The sequence below is a fragment of the Epinephelus fuscoguttatus genome, linkage group LG23, assembly GCF_011397635.1.
Source record: "Epinephelus fuscoguttatus linkage group LG23, E.fuscoguttatus.final_Chr_v1".
Classification (NCBI taxonomy): Eukaryota; Metazoa; Chordata; class Actinopteri; order Perciformes; family Serranidae; genus Epinephelus; species Epinephelus fuscoguttatus.
The window spans coordinates 7,823,693-7,844,621 of record NC_064774.1 but is presented as its reverse complement, the minus strand read 5'-3'; the positions used below and the strand labels follow the sequence as shown (position 1 = coordinate 7,844,621).

The window sequence follows — 20,929 nt, the reverse complement described above, 5'->3', positions numbered from 1 at the left end:
TGTTCCTCGGTCAGTTTAATGACTAAATAAATGATTTCTTTCAAATGTGAAATGATAAACACAGCTACTTTTACGACAGTAATTTGCATTAATTTAAAATTTGTCATTTACCAAAAGCTAAAGGAAAAAAGTTTTGAATATGCTGCTCGCAGCTGAAAATGTCTGACCCATCGACATGTCCTGGTTTAAAATCCGATCCAATTGTATTTGTCACTGAACAGCCCTGTGATAGGGTACAAAGGCTGGAGCTGCTCCACAGACAATGAATGGGAGACAGATTTTACGGACCCACAAAATGTTTGTTTTCTTTTTAATACCCAAATGAGCTGTATCCTATTGTAATGTTGTCAGTTCTGAAACAGGAAATGTACCCATATACCCAAAACATTCCCCTGGGTGCTGTCAGTGTCGTCTAGAGCATCTTTCAACATTCATTGTCTGTGGAGCAGATCCAGAGTTTACATCCTATGACATCACAAATTAGAGTTTAAGCACTCTAGCTTCTGGATTTGGAGGACAGTTGTTTATTTTTACTTATAATTTGGACTAGGGCTGGGTATTGCCACTGATTTCCTGAATCAATTCGATTCAACAGACCTTCATTTCTCCTTTACGTTATGTTGTCGGATAATTATACTAACAATCTGAGCCTATCTGTGTGGAAAAATGCACTTTAAGTGGACGTATTTTAATGTTGTTTGGCGCTGTGAGTACCCTATTATTTAATATAGCGTGCGCTCACGGGCTGCAGGCAGATCAGCCCTAGCTTTGTACTGGAGAAATGTCAAATATTGAACATCCTATCACTCATTTAGACAAAAGTAGATCAGAAAATAGGGCCCAGGTTGAAAAAACATTAGTTCCCCTTTAAAAAAATCAATCTGGGATTTTACGAATCGTTATCGGGTCATTCCAGTGAAGATCGATTGAATTGGATGAATCAATTATTTTAACCTAGTCCTACCTTGGACTGTCTTAGACCATAGCAAAAAACAAAAATCATAAAAATGGCCGTAGAACCCCTTTAATATCTGTGCTGTACAACACAAATAAACCAAGAAGAATCCTGTTTTCAGACATGATGACATCAGCAGACAGATGTGCAGTCTTACTTTGTACAGTGCTGGTCTGACTGGCTGTCTGCAGTCCAGCTCTTGTTCTGGGTCTTTTTCCACACTGGGGACAGGAGGAGTCTCCTGATGAAGCAGACTGGTCCCAGTATGAGCTGATGCACTGTCTGCAGAACCAGTGTCCACAGCTGGTAGAGACTGGATCCTTCAGGACGTCCTGACACAAACTACAGCAGGACGGCTGCTCCTCCACAGAAACATGACTCCTCTTCTTCTCTCTGTGGAGATGAACACATTATTTAGATCTCGTCCTGCAAACTGTGCTGAAAATTATTTGCTTTATTCACACACTCAGTCACAGGCACTTCAAATATCTCATGGTGGAGCTTCATGAAAACCTCCCGAGTAATGTTGTGCTCCACTGTGAGACGACTTTCAAAAGGCTAAAAGCTCCCTCATGTTTTTCAACAGGCTCTTACTTTGTGTCTGAGGGTCCAGGTCCATTACTGAATTTTAGAGGAGAATCTTTGGACCGGTCACTCTTCATAGACAGACAGCTGGGTACTGGAGACTCTGCTCTCTGTCTGTGGAAACAATAAATGTTTGACACATATTATTAGTCCTTGTAAAGACCAGAGGAAACATTACAACAAGTCTTCCAACCCATACAAGTGAGTTACTGAGTGTGAGATGGATCGGTGGTTTGGTGCAGCGTGCAGTGCCAGACTGTGTGTGTGCAGTCTCTTACTTTGTGGCTGAGGGTCCAGGTTCATTACTGAATTTTAGAGGAGAATCTTTGGACCGGTCACTCTTCATAGACAGACAGCTGGGTACTGGAGACTCTGCTCTCTGTCTGTGGAAACAATAAATGTTTGACACATATTATTAGTCCTTGTAAAGAGCAGAGGAAACATTACAAAAAGTCTTCCAACCCATACAAGTGAGTTACTGAGTGTGAGATGTATCGGTGGTTTGGTGCAGCGTGCAGTGCCAGACTGTGTGTGTGCAGTCTCTTACTTTGTGTCTGAGGGTCCAGGTTCATTACTGAATTTTAGAGGAGAATCTTTGGACCGGTCACTCTTCATAGACAGACAGCTGGGTACTGGAGACTCTGCTCTCTGTCTGTGGAAACAATAAATGTTTGACACATATTATTAGTCCTTGTAAAGAGCAGAGGAAACATTACAACAAGTCTTCCAACCCATACAAGTGAGTTACTGAGTGTGAGATGGATCGGTGGTTTGGTGCAGCGTGCAGTGCCAGACTGTGTGTGTGCAGTCTCTTACTTTGTGGCTGAGGGTCCAGGTTCATTACTGAATTTTAGAGGAGAATCTTTGGACCGGTCACTCTTCATAGACAGACAGCTGGGTACTGGAGACTCTGCTCTCTGTCTGTGGAAACAATAAATGTTTGACACATATTATTAGTCCTTGTAAAGACCAGAGGAAACATTACAACAAGTCTTCCAACCCATACAAGTGAGTTACTGAGTGTGAGATGGATCGGTGGTTTGGTGCAGCGTGCAGTGCCAGACTGTGTGTGTGCAGTCTCTTACTTTGTGTCTGAGGGTCCAGGTTCATTACTGAATTTTAGAGGAGAATCTTTGGACCGGTCACTCTTCATAGACAGACAGCTGGATACTGGAGACTCTGCTCTCTGTCTGTGGAAACAATAAATGTTTGACACATATTATTAGTCCTTGTAAAGACCAGAGGAAACATTACAACAAGTCCTCCAACCCATACGAGAGAGTTACTGAGCGTGAGATGGATCGGCAGTTTGATGCAGCGTGCAGTGCCAGACTGTGTGTGTGCAGTCTCTTACTTTGTGTCTGAGGGTCCAGGTTCATCACTGAACAATGGAGGATGACCTTCACTGCGGTCACTCTTCAAAGACAGCTGACAGCTGGACACTGGAGACTCTGATCTGTCCCCGTCTGCCTCCAAATCATCCATCTTCCCAAATCTGAGAGAACTGTAACACACATACACAGTGTGATGAAGTCAGTAACTTCTTATTTATAGGACATGATTACATATTGGCTGGGTATTTCTATGACATACAGTAGGGGAGAGCTGGGTCAGTTGGGACACTTTTGTACTGACACTAAATAACCACAAAATAAAAATAATAGTGATGAAAATAATTTGATCTCTGAACAGATACAGGCGTCTGCTAACAATCAGGTTTTTTAGAGCCCAACCCAAACGTGAAAGGCACAGTTTAGTTACATGTCAAGTATAACAACACAGAGACGTGTGGTCAGTGGGATGTGGTGATTCTTAAACTAACATGTGTACAGATGTGAAGCCCTGACTATATCTGACTGATCTTTAATGAAAGCTGTTGTCTTCTATCAAATATGAAGCTCATAGTCAGACACAGTTTATTCAGCCTGTGTAGTTGAGGGGACAGGTCAAACTGATATGATGCTGATTTACAGGAGAATTCATAGAAATGGAGGTTGAACATAAACTACAGGTCACCTGTAAAGCATTTTAATAAATCAATCTATCAGAATTAAAACAACTGGAGACTGAGAACAAACTGATATGAGTCTGATTAGATTTGAATAAATCACCATCATATCTGACAGGATGTGAGTGTTCCTGTGACTTCCTGTACAAACTGAAGGCTGCTGGAAACTGTCAGACTTGACCGCAGCTTTTTGTCACCGCCTCCTGCTGCAGCTCTGATCTCGTCTACTCTCCAGGCGAGGCGCAGGTCATCTCCAACGAGCCTAAAGTTTAGGGAGTGTCCGTGCACTGATCTGATCTGAGGGCGGAAACCAAAACTCACTCTAACAAAGAGCAGGGAGAGCTGACTGTACACTCAACATCTTCCTCTGCAACAAAACTGCGCCACAACCCCTCGGCAGAGTCCCCCTTTTCTCTCTGTGTGTCTATAAACTAGAGCTTTTCACTGTGACGCACATTCAAAGAGTTGACACAAACGCGCGCCCGAAGCACCGGAGCGCGCAGATCCGTAGCTGCGCGCAGTCCTCAAAGCCTGGTTGTAAAAACAGCGTCAGATGATGGTGGTGGTAAAAGCAAGTGTGATGATGAAGCTGTGAAGATGTGGCACTGACCCAACCGACCCTACTCTCCCCTAGAACACACTAAACAATGAATAAACATCAACACTCACCGTGTCTCACACGACCTGTCTTCCGCTCACTGCTCTGTGCAGTTTAAAATGGAGTCTGAACACACCACTGACTTTATACTTTCACTTTCGCTCTTCCTCTCATGACTCATGGGAAATTGAGTAACACAGAGACTTGAGACTCTGCTTAGAGTCGAGCTTTGGGACTCCTCAGCAGTCTGTTATTAGGATTATTATTATTTTGGTGCATTAACATCAGAAATTAAAACAAGACAATTAAAAAGAAATGACGCAATGTTGCTTTGACTTTATTTCATCTCACATCTCTGTCAGCGCTACATCACACAAATGATTCAGACTTTTGAAGCCTAATTTTTATGCGAGTAATATTCATACTCATTTAAATAAACAGATTATATTTCCCATCTTTGCTCAGCAAGAGTTTTGTGTGAAAGGAATTAAAGGCCTGTCCCAAATATAGGCCTGTTGATGTCAGTGATGTAATTAAGTTTTACATTAACTGACTTCGTGTGTACTTACATGTCAGGATGATGTAACGTTCTCACAACACAAATATTTTACGTAATAAACACATTTGTCAGAGTTTACTAGATATACAGTTTATTACAGAGTAAAAATGTCCTTTTACACCAGAAAGTTGCCAAAACTGGGAGCAGGTGCTGTTTCAGATACATTTTCGTTAGGACAGACAAATCTGAAACATCCCCGAAGCTCAGCTCTGTGATTTGCATTGACCGTGACCGTTAAATAATTCACATATTTTCCAAAACTACAAACAACAAAACTGTCTTTACATTGTCTCTGAAAGACAAAATAATAATTCTTATCATTAATCTTTCTCACGTTTGTCAAACCAACACATTCACATCATTTGGTCGTCCAAGGTATCCTGGGTGCGCTTGTTGTTGACGTTCTGGGACGCCGTGTGAAGTTCTGCCTGTTACATGCATTGTCTTCTTTCAAGATACACTTCTGTTTTCACAGGAAATTTAACGTATACATACAGGCTCTTTCTTAAACTATAATGGCAACCTGTGGCACATCATGCCGACGTTAAAGGACGGCTTTTTTCCGTTGGTTTCTGATGCCAGAAGTCACTGCCCAAGCACCAGATTTCGACGACTTATGATCTAACCGTGACAAGGATTTTCAGCTGCACGGTTACCGAAGCTGAAGTGGTTGTTTATCTGAGTTTTATACATCGTACTCAGGATGAAATTCGAAGCTTCATTTATTCAACTTTAAAAACAGGTTAACAGGCTCACAGAGTAACAGTTCCTTCAAAAGGTGCTACATGTTGCATTCAAAATGTCAAAATGTTGACAGGTTTTAAACCCATTTCCAGAAAATCAGACAAATGTAAATGCCGTGTTCGCAAAAAAAAAATACTGTAGTAATTATGTATCGATGAGTAAAAGAGGTCATGTAGCACCGTTTAAAGTTCCAAACCTTCGAAAATGTAACCGTCACTGACTTTATGTTTGACTCAGCTCATGATTCCTGGTTTTTCTACAACTGTGCAACTGTTCACAGAGCAAGGCACCAAAACTGTAGAGCTGGAGGGAGTTTAAAACCCACTGAGGCGATACATGCTAAAATATTCAGTAAGTACTGTGGTAGATAATTTACACATTTATATGAAAAAAATTAAAATAAAATTATGATCCACATGGCATATTGTACACCCAGTACAGTTTCACCAGTAGCTGAAGTCGCTATCAATCAGAAACGGAGCCTTGAGAACTTTGTGCGCAACTTCTTGATGTTTTCTGTTTCAGCTTCTGGTAATGTTTCTGGAAAACAACAAACAAACACAGAGTAAGACCAGGTGTGTGTTTTAGTGTGGCTCCTTTTGTGTGTTTGTTTGTGTGTACCTGCAAGTTGTCGAAGTGTCTCTGGCTGCTGCAGTGGAGGTCCTTGGCGGTGCTCTCGTTCAGGTAGAAAACAGAGCAGAGATTACAGAAGTACCCTGATTTGGGGACGACAAACTCCTGACCTGAAGGATGAGACAGTGACACGGGGGTGTGTGTGACAAAACATCTATCGTTGTCAAATAAAGTGGGAGTGTGTGTGTGTGTGTGTGTGTCTCACCGAGGGGATTGTTGGGTTTAAACACAGGCAGTTTGACGTCAGCAGCGACACATGGAGACTGAGAACGAGATCGCTTTGCTTCAGGTCCGACAGGCTCCTTCCTCCGTTTACTCACAGCTTAACAACAGAGGGGAAAATCTATGAATCATTTAAGCCCCGACAATCATACATTAATATTTGGAAAAAGATGTTTTCTATATGCGCGCTGCAATGTACATAGAACCAAAATGATTGACTGCTTGGTCAATCAACAGAAATTATTCATCTGCAACAACTTTGCTTCATTGTTTCAGCTCATATTTCTAGCAGAAATGCCAAAAATTCACGTTCACCCACAGTCTGGTTCAGACCTAGAGTTTTAAGGCACAGTTTGGTTAATACCTCCTTTTTATAAAGGGGGATGGGGTGGGTGCACTTCAACAACCGTACAGAACACTGAGGTAGACTGACTTTTAAGCTAGAAAAGGCAAATTCTAAAAAAGCTGTGGTGTGAACGCTGATTTTTATTTTCTTTTTTTCTTTTGTATTTTAATTCTAATTCTAAAACTTGAGTTGCTGGCTTAAAGTTTTTTTTGTTTTTTTTTTACTGATATATTTTTGTTTTTAAAGCTAATGCCAAACTAAATTGCTGGCTTTAAAGTTGAATAATATCAATACTGTATAAAAAATGTGAAATATTTTAAGGTGTGTTGAAAAGCTGATGCTACATTACACTGCTGGCTTAGATGTGTCACTATAAGAAGTAGTATGAAATGTTGGAAAAAAGAGAATGGGTTTAAAAAGTGTGAATGTGGCTGAAAAGTTGAATCATACCTATAATGTGTGAAACTTGATCAAAAAGCCTGAAGACATCCAAGCCCTGTGTGTGTGTGTGTGTGTGTGTGTGTGTGTGTTTATATTTCTTTTATTCAGTAAGGGACAGGCCAACCTGATGAACACTGAAATTTGTGTGTGTAGTGTCAAAATGTGAGCATGGCAGCAGGTTACACAGCTGGCACTGTCTTCTTCTCCTCCAGAGATTTCTGGTCTCACTTAACATTGAATTCTTTGTAGCAGTTGCTCGTTGCTCCTGTCACTTTCAGGCTCACATGGTCAAATGTGTTAATCCATCTGCTTCAGCAGCTAGATTGTATGAATGAATGAATGAATGAATGAATGAATGAAGGCAATTTGACCTAAAATAATGTATGAAAAATGTATGAAAATTGTGGTAATGAGACCAAGTTAAAAAGAATTTTCTCAGGAGATTTTAGAGCAACCCTCTATGATGTGGTGTGATGTCACCAAATCAAGGTGTGAACTTTCTGTCCAATATACACACTGTTGTAATGTCAGCATTTGAGAACATTTTTACTGAGCCATAAAGAAAGTTGAATATTTTACGAATGGGATTTTTAGGGTGGCTACACATATCAAACACTTAGACCTAATGCTTTTGAAGACCTTTTCAAGATCAGGTTTTAACAAAATTTAAGACTGATTTTTGGACAAATAATCTTTTTGTTATTCAAGAATTGCAGGTAAGTATTACAGGTAGGTAGAGGTAGGCCAGTGAAGTGTTTCTGACAAACAAGCAAATTCAAGTATTTCCTCCATTTTTGAGAGAATTTTCAGAAAGATGAACATTCATTTGTCCAAAATACCAGCTCAGTGGGAACGATATCCTCAAACTGAAGAATAGAATTTCACTGTTGGTGTGGAAATGGCTTTTGTCCATCATTCTTTCAGCTCTCTGTACCTTTTATGCCCGCCCTGTTCCATCCTTCTTTCTCCTCCTCTCCTTGCTCCACACATATCTCCAGTGTCTGGTTCTCAGGGTGCCCCGATGGCGACTCCTGCTCAGCAGAAGCAGCAGTGATGTCTGCTTGGCTTGCCGATTCCACCTTTGCCTCTGTCTTCTGGACCTCAGTCTGGCCGTCATTTGAAAACGTAGACGGATCTTTGTCCAGTGACGAGGAGCCATCGAGTGAAGTGGGAGGCAGTACATCAGTGTCAGCTGCTTCATTTTCTTCTTCTCTCTCGTCTTTTGCAGCCACCGTTTTCCCTCTGGTAGATTTTCTCACTGTGGTAAAAGTCAATGAATTGGTTGTGCAAACAGATGAAAGGGAAACTTGAAAATTATATTCATAAATAACTAAGTTTATGTAAAATTTTTCATTTTTGAGTCTGCAGAGATTAGATTTCGGGTAACAACATGACTGTATAAAAGAATGTGTATAAATGTGTGTTTGTGTTACCAGGGGTCTGTCTGGTTCTCTTCTTGGCTCGTCCTCTCGTTCTTGCTTTTACCATTTCCTTTTCCTCCTCTTCTTCCACCTCTCCCACTTCGTCCACTGTCACAAAGTTCATACTTTCCTCTAAAACTGGAGAGAAAGACGAGTATTAAGCCCCCTCTGGAAAAGCACGGAGCCTCCATGTTAATCATGTTCACTTCAGCTGATTCCAGCTGTTGGTTGTACTTTACTACACCCAAGTTAGCTGTTCGCTGCCTTCCAAAGTTAGTTAGCACAACTGAAAGCATAGCTTTTAAGGGTGAATATTCGCTACTGTGAAATACTTCAAGAAAATTCTCCAGTGGCTGTATTCGTGCGACAAACCCAAGGCAAAAAAGTGCTTCGCATTCCTTGTGAACGCGGAAGAACTACAATCATTCCAAGTTATTTAAGTACAGAGACAACAAAAATGAGGGTACTTAGAACTAGTTTTTCAGAATGATGATGGAGTTCCTCTTGTCTGAAAATGCTGATGTCTTGCTGGGACAGTTAACGGCATCGAGCTGTTGTTTCTGATCATGTTTACACCTGCTTTTTTCCCTGCGAGACTGCTGTGAAAAGGGTCCACTGTTTTGGACATAATGAAAACCAATAGTTCTGCTGTCGCTGTAATTCAAATATGCCTGTGCAACTATTCTGACAGAATAACACATACCTGTGTCATCATCGTGTTTGCGTTTGGCAGATCTTGAGGTTTTCTCTGTTTGCTCTTCGTCTGGCTTCTCTTCCTCATCATCGCCAGCTTCATCTAAAGTCACTAAAGTCTAAAAAACAAACACAAAAGATCTCTAGCATCTTTTTAAATGTTCGCTTCACAGTGCTTTACTGCTTTTTTTTTTTACGCTTTTAAGAAAATTAAACTTGTTTGTGTTTAAGTCTTGACCTCTACCTCTGGGTTTAAGAAGTCCACTGATTCATCCTCCTGGCTGGGTGGACAGGTCTCCAGCATGCTTTGCTCCGGCTTCCCATCCTCCTCTTCTTCTATAAACTCATCCAGAGTGACGAGTGCCTGCAACTCTCCCTCTGTGATCTCCCCATCCCACTCTCGGCTCTCAGATGCTCTTTCCTCTCCGACCTCATCTGCTCCCACCTCATCCAGAGTCACCAGCTCCTTGGCATCCACCTCCACTGTCTCCTCCTTTCCCCTCCCCTTCTCCCTCTTCGTCCCTCCCCCGCCGCCTCCTCCTCCTCTGCTGCTGCTTGAACTCTTTCTTTCCTTGTCTTCTCTCTCTCTAGTCTTCCTCTCCTCTTTCTCCCTGGTCCTCCTGGACTCCCGCTCTTTGTTGAACTGCTTCTTTTTTGCAGCGGCCTGTCGCTTCCTCAGTTGTTCCTCCTCTGCTGCGTCATCAGGGTAATCCTCCTCCTCCTCACTCACTTCATCCAGGTTCACCAGAGTGCTCTTTGTGTTTTTCTCAGGTGATTTTTGTTTGTTCTCCTCTTCAAGTACGGTGGCATCACTGTGGAGTTTTGTTGTTAATTTGTCCATTTTTTGAATCTCTGTTTTGGGTGTATTTTCTTTATTCACCATAGAAGACATTTCTGCAGCAGATGGATCATCATTTGCCTCCTCTAAATGATCAATTATCTGATACAAAGTCTCCTCCTCGACAACCTCTTTTTCGGATGCTTCCACAACTATGGTACCACAAGTTGATGTGTCATCTTTTTCAACTGGTGCCTTCTCTTTTGTACACGTTTCACCATTTGTCTTGTCCTCTGTCGCAGTCAGCTCTTCTTGAGCTTGATCGTCTTCTAGGGAATCTATGATCTGATACACAGGCTCTTCCTCTTCCTCCTCATTTTTGGGTGATCCTGCAAGAGATGCATTTTTGTTTGTTTGTTGTTCATTATGTCCAGAATCTCTCTCTTTTGACTGTTCTGTGAGGTGCTCATCGTCAACACTCTCGTCCTCCACAGAATCAAGAATCTGATATGTCGCCTCTTCTTCATCAGCCACTATTTCAGATGTGTCTTTGTCACTCTTCTTTAATGTTGTGCTACCTCTTTTAGTTATTTTAACATCTTTCTTTGGTCTTCCCCTTTGTCCTGTTCTTGTAGCAGGCCGATCATCATTAACAACCTCTTCCTCCACAGTGTTGCATACCTTAGAGGTAACATTCTCCTCACTTACCTCTCTTACAACACTGTCACTCTTTTTTGATGGTGTGCTCTCCTTTGGAGACATTTTCTCCTCTTTCTTTGGTGTTTCCCTGTTTCGCTCTCTGGCAGAGGTGTGCCTCCTTCCTGTTGGAGTGTCCTCTTTTTTTGTTTTTTCATTTGACACATCTTTCTTAACTGTTCTTTCCCGTTTTCCTCTGGTAGATCTTGCCGAGATAGTTGGTACATCACTGGGAGTTTCGTCCTCCACAGAGTCTACAATCTCATATGTAGCCTCCTCTGGTTTTTCAGGCGCTTCTGTGAGAACCAATACCATTTTATCCTCTCTCTTTCCTCGTGCACTCCTTCTTCTACCAGACCGTTCTGTGGTGGCAGCATCTTGAACCGGTTCATCTTCAACAGAATCTACTATTTGGTACATCACCTCCTCATTGACCTCTTTGTCTTTTTCAGAAACTCCTGCAGAGGTGTCCACTCTTGTCCGTGTGTCATATTTTTTGACTGTCCTGTCCTGTTTCTTTGGTGATTTCTCCTTCTCTTCACTTCTGGATGCTGTAGTTGTGGGGCTGCTTTTCTTTGATCGCCTATTATCTTTTATAGCGGTCACCTCCCTTCTTGTGTTTCTTTTCCCCTTGTTGTCAGGCTCCATCTTCATCTCTATAGTCGATGGCTGATCTTCCACAGAATCAATAACCTGATATGTGTCTTCGTCTTCCTCCATGGGCCTCATGTCTTCTTTAGATGTCTGGTCACTGGGAGTTTCAAGGTTTTGGTTGTCGTCTTCTGTTGCGGTCTGATCATCAATTGAATCCAGTACCTCAAAGGTGTCTTGTTCAGTTACATCATTGTCAGTGTCTTTAAAAGTATCTTTGTTGTCAGAGTCTTGAAGAGGCTGGTCTTCATTTGGGATTCGGCTATCAGGATTTTCAACAGCTTTCGAGACTTTGCAGGACTCTGCTGAAAGCATTTTGCCTTTGACCTCTTCCTCTGATCTCCTCTTTTCATCTCCCTTGTTCCTTTCAGACTGTTTACTACCTGTATCTAACACATAGAAATCATCTACATTATTTGCCTCTTGATCTTTACCTAACAAATCGGATTTGACATCTGCTGAAATCGCATCTTCCTCAGACAGCTGTTTTACTGTAGAGCCATCATCTTGGACCAGATGACTATCCTCTTGACCTGTAGATGCTTGGTCTTCGGTGACACTATCAAGCACATGGAAAGAACTATCCATTTCCATTTCACTGGACTCCTGTGAGCCGGTTTTGCCTTCACTGTCAACACTGTCCAAGTCCTGAAAGCTTTCCTTGTGCAAAGTCTGGCCTCCCTCAGGTCCAGTTGGCTGGGCTTCAGAGTTGACCTCTGGGTCCACATCATCCATCTGTTGATCTGTTTGATCATCAAGTGAATCAAGGATTTGATATTTCTCACCGTTGTCCTCCTCCACCTCTGTATGTTTGTTATTATCCTCGTCTTTCCCTTCCTCTTTGCTTTTCTGCTGGTCTTTCGTGTGGATGGCATTAGAATCAATCTCCAGAATTTGAGCTTGGCTCAACTCTACCCCATGTCCCTGCAAAGGTGGATGCATCTCTGATGATGTTTCTGGTTTTGTCTCTGACTCAACAGTTTTTGCATCAAGGCCCTCTGCTGACACTTTGTGGTCAGGCTTTGTTACTACGCTCTCTGTGTCTTTCACTTTTTCTTCAAGCAGGTCAGGATGTGTCTTCATTGATGACTTGACACTTGCTGCTGATGTTATCTTTTCCGTATCACGTGCAGCTGAGGATGAGCGGGTACGACAACTGGAAGATGCAGTATTAGATGCTTCGGCTGGAGGTTTTGTTTTGCTTAGTTGTGTTTTCTGACGAGGGGAAGAAGAGGTTTCAGTAGATACTGAAGAAGAGGAGGCTTTACTGACACTGGTAGAGGCCAAGGGTTTGGTTGGGGATTTAGTGGACACAGATGAGTCCTTGGGCTTTTTTGGTGATAGAGAGCTTGAAGAGCTTGAGCCTTTTGCTGAACTGGATGAGGAGGATGAGGAAGAAGAGTTTTTAGAGTCTCTTGAAGACCTTGTTGAGGTCTGTTTGCCAGTGGACCACACATCTGAGCTGTGTCTCTCTCTTCTAGATCTGGAGGACAGCTTAGATGAGGAGGAGGTATAAGGTTCAGGGATTGCGTCTCCCACATCATCACCAACTTCATCAACAGTGACAAAGTCATCAATGTTGAAATTTTGCGCATCGAAAGGACAGGCGTCTGAAGAAACAATGTCATCTGTAAAATTGTCCTGAGCCTGAATGGAGAACAAAGAAGGAATCAATCACTGAAACATGCATCAGTTATCAAATAAGACCCATTTGTTTATTGTATAAGATTGATAAATACCAAGAACTAGTGAAAAGGACTTGGGAGAATTATAACAGGCAAAATTTGAAAAAATCAGATTAGGGGTGAAATGGCTCATCCGCTATGTATATGAAAGGTTTTACTAAGACACAGAGGAGGACAGGGAGGTTTATGAGAATAAATAAAACAGTTGTTTACCATTTTTTGCGGTGTGTCTTCAACCGTTGCAGTTTTAGGCCTTATGTTGCATTTGCTGTGGCTCTAAAGAAAATATATATATATCAAAAAATATTAATGACATGACATGAAAGAAATGGCAAGACATTCATAAGCCAGGGTAGAGGAGCAAGGCATGGACATTCACAAATAAAGTTGTTTTTTTCAAAAGTTTAAAGCAAAATTCAAAAACCTCGGGTATCAAAGTCACAATTTTGTTGGAAATCAATGCTTCCCCAATGTTAAATCTCCAAAAAGTCTATTCAGGATAACAATGTTGTATTTGCCGTTTGGTCTCATTCTGCATCAGTGATTCTTTGAAAGATTTATATAGCAATGAAAAGACTGACAACAATTTGGCACTGAGAAAATATGCTATTGCCAAATGTAAATGATGTGCAAAGCCTGGCCTCACCATCTTGTCCTCACTCTGGGACCTGCTCTCCCGGCTGAGTTTGTGTTTGCGAACTGCTGCCACAAGGGCCAGGAAATTTTCTGTGCTAATCTTAGGAATTTCTGCAAAGTTTCCTTCAGAGATGACTGCTGTGGCTGATGGGGTAGAACTGGAAGCAGCTGAGACTGCGTTTCCGCTGCTGACTGCAGGGGTAGAGGTCGAATCAGCAGTAGAGACTGAAGTTGTTGGTGACTCCTCTTCCACCTTTACGTCTGCTTTCCCTACATCTTCATTTGCCTCAGGACCAACAGCAGAGTCCATGGCGATCTCAGTTCCTGATTTTTCACCGTCCTCCTTCATTTCTACGTCACTTGCTGGGGTAACATTTGGTTCAGTTGTAATGGGCTCAGATATGATGGATCCAGCAGGGTCACTGGTTTGCAGAGCAGGTTGTGACCCATTGTCCGACTGTTCAGAAGGAGGAGGCTGGGTTTCACATTCCACAGCTGGGGGCTTGGCTTTGACATCGATAGCATCTGGTTCAAAGTTTATTGTGATCTCACTAGAATCTTGTAGACGCTGTTTAAGGCTCTTCATACTAAAATTACAAATAAAAGGAGTGTCAGTCACAGATAAAAGCAGGGTTGTTCTCACAAAATGGTCGACCTTAGTACTTAAGAAGATAAAAAAAACACAATGTTCAAGTTCTTATCAAGTGTCCCTGAATTATTTGTTCAGTCATCTCTTGCTTTGTGCTAAATGCTTTTTCTTTTTTCATGTAATCATTCTTTTCTCTTCCTGCAAGACATTTAGGTGCCACAACAATCAGGGCTTGACATTAGCAGCTACCCACCCACCAAATATGGGTAGAATTTGGCAGTGGCGTGTAACAGTCACTCATAATAGCCAATTTGGCAGGTGGCACATATATATTCTGCAAATAAGTATGCGACCACACACAGATGCACGAAATGAGGAGTGCATTAGTGGGATGTGCCGATACCCCACCTCACAACCCACAGAATTTGAAGAATACGCCACCAATGCACTGGCGCCAGACACCACAAAATAACCCTGGAGGTCTTGTGTCCATGCCTCAACAGGTCAGAGCCAAGTCTATCTATCTATCTATCTATCTATCTATCAATCATGGCTGCGTATTTGCTGACTGAAGTGTCATACATTTTTATGTAGTCTTGGCTTGGGCTTTTACAATGATCATTTACATCTACAAGGGTTAGAAATCTTGTTCTTCACGTAACTTTCAGCAAACCATAGTCAACTTGGATCAAATAAAACATAATTTCCAAACAAAAAAATTGTGGCTAGTGAAAATGCTGAGTGGCTACTTTGGAAAACCACTAACTTCTGTGGGTGGAGAGTCAAAGTCAAGCCCTGCTAATTATTTTCATTATCAATTAATTTGCAGAACATTTCGCTAAATAAATAAATAAATAAATAAATATATATTTCGTAAATAAAACGTCAGAAAATAGTATACTTAAGTCCTTGTTGGTAGTTTTTTTGTTGTCTAACCAAGAGTCCAAAAACCAAGAACCTATTGCACCCACGGGTCATAACAGTCATCAAATTCGTTGATAAGTGTCATGCATTGGCAAATGAAGCATGTTTTGTCTGTCTTTTAACCGGAAAGAAGTCAGTAACAAAGTGATATACTCACGATTCAAAACGGTGAACTTTACACCTGCAGAGAGAAAAGGGAGTTGGTCAGTTTTGGTCCTAGGATGGTGGACTAAAATATAAAAATACATGAACACATACACAGGCAACCTAAAGACTGTGTGGAGAAAAAGACATACAATTCTACAAAACTAATTTGACCCTATTTCATACCCCTTTTATTTTAAAAGTACACATGCATACCAAGCTCCGCCAGTCTTCAAAGAGGTGTTGTAATTCTCCACCACCTTGGTTACATCACTGGAGTCAGCCATCTCAATGCATATCTGAGGTAAGTTGACAGTCATGGACAAAGAGTAAAAAGACAGAGAGCAGGGAGAGATGATGGAAATGATGAGACCAAAGAGAGACAAGCTACAAGCCAAAATAATCCATTGTTAACAGTTGTACTTAAAGGCCAGACAAGCTTAAACAAGTTGCTCAAGTATGACATAAAATTCTGGCAGAGCTTGTGAGTCTACGAGCCTCCATGACACTGTAATTAGCAGTAGCAGCACTATTTTGAGTAATGTTTTAAAAAGTGTTTTTGTAGAACATTGTGATGTCACAGTGATGATGACCTTTGACCTTTTGGATATGAAACATTAACCCTTCATCATTTTATCCTATCGGACATTTGTGTGAAGTTTTGTCATTAGCATGTGAATTCCCTTCAAGTTATGGCCCAAAACATGATTTGTGAGGTCACAGAGAGTTTGACCTTTGCCCATCAAATTCTAATCAGTTCATTGTTGAGTCCAAGGGGACATTTGTGCCTTCTGGAGATATTGCTTCATGACAATGAGATGGATGCAAAGTCACAGTGACCTTGACCTTTGCCCACCAAAAATCTTATCATCATGGAGTCCAAATTAATGTTTGTGCCAAATTTGAAAAAAAATCCCTCAAGGTGTGCTTGAGATATTGCATTCACAAGAATGAGACAGACAAGGTCACAGTGGTCTTGACCTTTGTCCTAAGAGCACCGAAATCTAGCCAATTCATCGTGTAGCCCAAGCGGACTTTTGGCGCCAAATTTGAAGAAATTCCCTCCAGGTTTTCTTGAGAAATCACGTTCACAAAAACAGGATGAACAGAAGTACATAAGAAAAACCTGAAAACATAATTCCTATTTATCTCCTGCACGGATTCATAATAAGCCCCACTTTAAGTGTATAGATATAGAAATAAATAAATCTACTGACAACCTGCAACCACATACAAAAAAGTTATAACTAATGTTACTGTCTACGGAAGGAAAGAAAACATATTTACGACCTTTCTAAATTATAATGTAAGACTTTTAATACTTTCTGAGGCCTGTTTTGGAGGGAATTTTAAATTCAAATTCAATACTTTTACAGACTTTTCAAGACCTGTAGATTCTGGAATTTCATTGTACTGAATGATGACAATAAAAAGCTCAAACTAAAAAAAAAAAGACAACATGACATGGCAGTTCTCTCAACACTAAAATGTAAAATGTTTGTGCTCTTGTACCCTGTTGGCGAGTGGCAGAAAGCCGACAAAGGTTGCAATGGAGGCCACCGCTTTCAAGACCGTCCTGATGACGCGCAGAGCTGCCTCAGAAATCTCCACACACAGCAACTTCTCCTCCAGAGAATCGGGTTCTGGAACTCCCTGCAGAGCAAGAGATAGTTTAGTTGGTGATCGTGTTATTTTTTGTTATTTATTTTTTCATATTGACAATATGCCAGTATTTGAGTGTTTTTGCTGTGACAGTAAAAATTATGGCCAATGAAGCACTGTTGAATGTTCTAATTTTTCAAAATAAATGAAAAAAAAAACAACAACCCCAAAACTATTATTTTCAGCAGTTCTTTTTTGTTTGTTTGCTCTGTCGTAACGGCAATGTACCAAATTTTGATGCCAAAACTGAGGAACATCAGAACCATCAATTTTTTTCTGTTGTTGCACCCCAAATAAGACCCTTATCGTCAGCTCCTGTCAAAACATACTTGCCACCTGGCACTACCAAGTTTTCTGTGGGAAACCCTGCACTACAAAACAATACAGCACTTATTATCTCATTTGACACCTTGCAGCCTATGTTTTTAAATAAGTTTTAAAGTGTATATGACTGTTGTTAGGGCATAAAACCTACAATCTGTTTTTTTTTTTTTTTTTTAAGTGACTCAAATTTTTGGTAAAATGAAAACTGAATTTAATCATGACCTGAAAATCAAAAATCAAATCGTAGATTTAGAGAGTCTCAACAACCCTGGTGATGACTTACAGCATTGCTCCACTTCATCAGAGTTGTGTACATCATCTCCTGGAAAAAAATTACAAGTCAAAGATTGTCAGTCGTCAAAACACACTTTAAATTATGTCTGCATTGTAAACATTTTGTATTTCACACCAACATTTTTTTCTCAAAATGGCTCAAAGTGTTTGCATATGTTTGTATTTCTTTACTTGTCTGTAGAGATCTTCTCTAACAACAACACTAGTACATCTGTTTCATTCTGATTTCGTTCTGAAATCTCTGCAGACAAAGGCAAATATTTGCAGTATACACTGTTAATAAACTGATGACAAATATGGTAAATGGACCTACACTTCTATACCGTCTTTCTCATCTTCCGACCACTCAAAGCGCTTTTTACAGTATGAGTCACATTCACCCATTCACACACACTGATGGCTGGCCGAGGCTACCATACCGCTTTATTCCTTTCTACTTCTCAAAATTGATTTTTCTTTCAGATCCTGATCCTGACAGTGGGTGCGGTTACATAATGGCTTCTCATTCAGAAAGAAATAAATCTGAATAAAATCATTCGGAATTAAAGTGTTTCCAGGTAGTTTACATGAGAAGTATTCATTCCAAATGAGGGTTTACACGGGAGATCAGTTTAATCGCCTTTATTTGGGTCCACGCAAGGTTTGGGGCAGGGAAAGTTTCTGATTGGATAGGGGGCGGGGCGGATGTTACGCGTTTACGTTTACTGGAAGAAAACACTGTAGTCCTTGCTCTGGATAACAAGATGCTTGACGACGCTGTTCTTAGTGCCTTTTTCGGGCTTGTTTTGCTTATATTCTTGAAGCAGCAGTACGACAACAACCTTGCTCTGCTAATGCTTCGTCTGTTGAGGAGGAGAAGGGAGGTAGAAGGTCGAAGGCAAATGGAAACCGGTGAGTGCAACAAGTCCGACTGCTCTATCTGAGCCCGTTGCTATGCGTGCTATATACATCATTGCGCCAGAAGGGCAAGGAAACGAGCATGCGCAGAAAGGCCGACATGAACGTAAAGAGGAATGTGAGAAATTCTTTCATTCGGAATTAGAAACAGAATATTCCAGCTCCTTTCATCGGATTTAATTTTCAATTGCGTTGGCCATTTTCATTCCGAATTAGGTGTTTACAAGATCACTTTTAATAGGAATGAACTTTCATTCCGAATGAAAAGGGAATTAAACTGTGCATGTAAACACACTCAGTGTTAGAGCCCACAGGTGCCCTGTAGTGTTTTTCAGTGTTCATACCTCACTGGATTCAGGTTTCATGTGTTCCAAGACGAAGTGAACACAGAGCTTGCAGCCTTTGACAGAAACTGGATTTGTGATGTGATCTCGGACAAAATCGCAGCACGTAGTCCAATCAGAGAAAAACACAAAGGCCTGGAGGTGAAAACAGGAAAGAAAGGAAAGGGGAAAAAACAACTTAATTCAAACAACACAGCTCTATTTAACGAACAGAATTTATGTTCTGTACCAGTCTGCAGTGTCTACTCCTTACCCTCCTCTGCAGCGGTAAGACCACCACGTTGTAGTACAGGGAGTGAAGGTTCTGTTTGGGGAAATACCGCCAGACCAGCTTGGCCACGTCTAAATGCTTGTAGTGGCCGATTCCCGGCAAACCGGTCAACATGATCGTAGGGCACATGGAACCGCGACCACTGGCCTTCTGGAAAACACGATCAAAGCCCAAAGTTTAATTCACGTGTTGACACTTATTCAACTTTATGGTGCATTTTGATGTCAGGTGACACTGGCTTTTCAGATGAGCAAAACATTTTAAGAACAAATATGAACAAGAACTATGCGATTCTTAGGTAGATATAATGATAATTATTGACGGTTTTGTATTTCTCTGTAATGAAGCACAGTGTTGCCCTGCCCAAAATATATCATTTAGTGATTAAATTAATATCGTAAATATGTGGGCAACTAGTCGACTAATGGCCCTAAATGACAACCACTGGTCAAGGGCAGCCCTATAAATATGTATCTGACATACTAAAAGTGTGGTCTACAAAATTTGGCACACCTCATTTTTCCCAAACTACTGGATCCAAATACTGAAGGTCCCAGTTCAAAACTATAAAGTTGAAGTTTTACCTCAATGTCCTCCTGTCCTTCAGCTGTCAGGTGACCTTGGAGTTAAAAATGAACATATACAAGCACAGTTAATTTACTGAATATGTCAAAACAGTAAATTTGGCACTTTAATGTTACATATAATTTAGACCCAAATACTTTGTCATAATGATAATGTAGGAAGAGACTGTCTGTCTAACCTGGGATGATGAACCAAGGAGACACAGTAGGGAACAGGAAGGGATGAGTTCTCAACATGACCCAAAATGGTCCAATGCTGGCCTGTGGAACGGCATTTTCTATCAGCGGGATAGTTGCCCCGGCAACAACATCCTTGCTGTCTGGTAGAGCATTCTCAGGAAGTTTTGGTGCTGCAAAAAACAAACAAAGAAAACTAAGTGTTACATTTGAATATATTTAAAAAATGACAAAACAGCGGCGCACAGTAGTTGTGTTTCTAATCATTATTATTACTTTCGTGTCATTTTATTCATTTCTAAGTAATTCCCTGAAAAGCTTCTCATCTATGGGTTTGTACAATTCAGGGAGTAAGTTGCAGCTGCCAATGATGTCAGTTGTGGAGGAGTACATGACGGCTTAAGTCCAGTTTGCCGTGATGCTGTTAGACAGGCAGATACCAGCATCCGGACAAGACGAAAGCGGACAACAAGCGATCCACAGAGAGAGGTAACGGAGTGGTTCCACCCACTCACCCCCTCACACTGTTGTAACTGGAGCCGGGGAAGGTGGCGCTCACCTCACACAGAAAAGAAGTGGAAAAAACAAACAACAAAGAGCCATGGCAAGCGCAAGCGGAGGAGTTGAGAGACAGAAGTTTGAAGAAGCACTGGCGGAGGTGGAGTTCGGCGCACACGAAACGGGGCTTTATTATCCTGGTCTTAAACCTGGTCTAAATCAGAATGGCGCAGTATTTTCCTGCTATTTAAAGGGCACATTATTCAGATAGTAAGCTGCACCTACATACATGAGTTCATAATGAGTTACATACACACACAGTGACGAGCAAATGGGTTGCGGGTAGGAGAAATAATACATCAATAATGAGGAAAATATTCATTATATTCTCTAAAATGTGAACATAGCAGAGATCAGAACAGAGCTGCAGAGCTGCTGTCAGACTCCCCATTAAGAAAGACGCTGTGAACATTTAAGTAAGAGGAGCAGCGTAATTTCATTGATTATTTCAGAAGCTAAAAGTTTGGTTCCGTTTCCTCTGTCAAGTATATAACTACAGTTTTTAGTTTT

At 41.1% G+C, this 20,929-nt stretch overlaps 2 protein-coding genes across 16 annotated transcripts in view; both read right to left on the bottom strand.

Annotated features, from left to right (window-relative positions):
• The window catches only part of LOC125883533 (NACHT, LRR and PYD domains-containing protein 12-like), a 184,303-nt gene extending 180,018 nt beyond the window's left edge, over positions 1–4,285 (bottom strand). The window contains 8 exon segments of the mRNA XM_049567874.1: positions 1,113–1,348; positions 1,550–1,654; positions 1,819–1,923; positions 2,088–2,192; positions 2,357–2,461; positions 2,626–2,730; positions 2,895–3,044; positions 4,218–4,285. Of these exon segments, the coding sequence (XP_049423831.1) occupies positions 1,113–1,348; positions 1,550–1,654; positions 1,819–1,923; positions 2,088–2,192; positions 2,357–2,461; positions 2,626–2,730; positions 2,895–3,025 (892 nt within the window). The 5' untranslated portion in view covers positions 3,026–3,044; positions 4,218–4,285.
• Positions 4,286–4,779: 494 nt separating this feature from the next.
• LOC125883530 (uncharacterized) overlaps positions 4,780–20,929 on the bottom strand; it is a 61,762-nt gene continuing 45,612 nt past the window's right edge. For all 15 annotated transcript variants that reach the window (XM_049567859.1, XM_049567861.1, XM_049567864.1 and 12 more), the window contains 17 exons: positions 19,864–20,034; positions 19,685–19,719; positions 19,083–19,250; positions 18,830–18,964; positions 17,578–17,616; positions 16,821–16,961; positions 15,525–15,607; positions 15,322–15,345; positions 13,662–14,238; positions 13,229–13,291; positions 9,450–12,977; positions 9,216–9,324; positions 8,525–8,650; positions 8,026–8,349; positions 6,288–6,404; positions 6,071–6,192; positions 4,780–5,989 (listed from right to left, as the gene is read on the bottom strand). In XM_049567859.1, the coding sequence (XP_049423816.1) occupies positions 5,915–5,989; positions 6,071–6,192; positions 6,288–6,404; positions 8,026–8,349; positions 8,525–8,650; positions 9,216–9,324; positions 9,450–12,977; positions 13,229–13,291; positions 13,662–14,238; positions 15,322–15,345; positions 15,525–15,607; positions 16,821–16,961; positions 17,578–17,616; positions 18,830–18,964; positions 19,083–19,250; positions 19,685–19,719; positions 19,864–20,034 (5,837 nt within the window). In that variant the 3' untranslated portion in view covers positions 4,780–5,914. The remainder of the gene's footprint in view (positions 5,990–6,070; positions 6,193–6,287; positions 6,405–8,025; positions 8,350–8,524; positions 8,651–9,215; positions 9,325–9,449; positions 12,978–13,228; positions 13,292–13,661; positions 14,239–15,321; positions 15,346–15,524; positions 15,608–16,820; positions 16,962–17,577; positions 17,617–18,829; positions 18,965–19,082; positions 19,251–19,684; positions 19,720–19,863; positions 20,035–20,929) is intronic.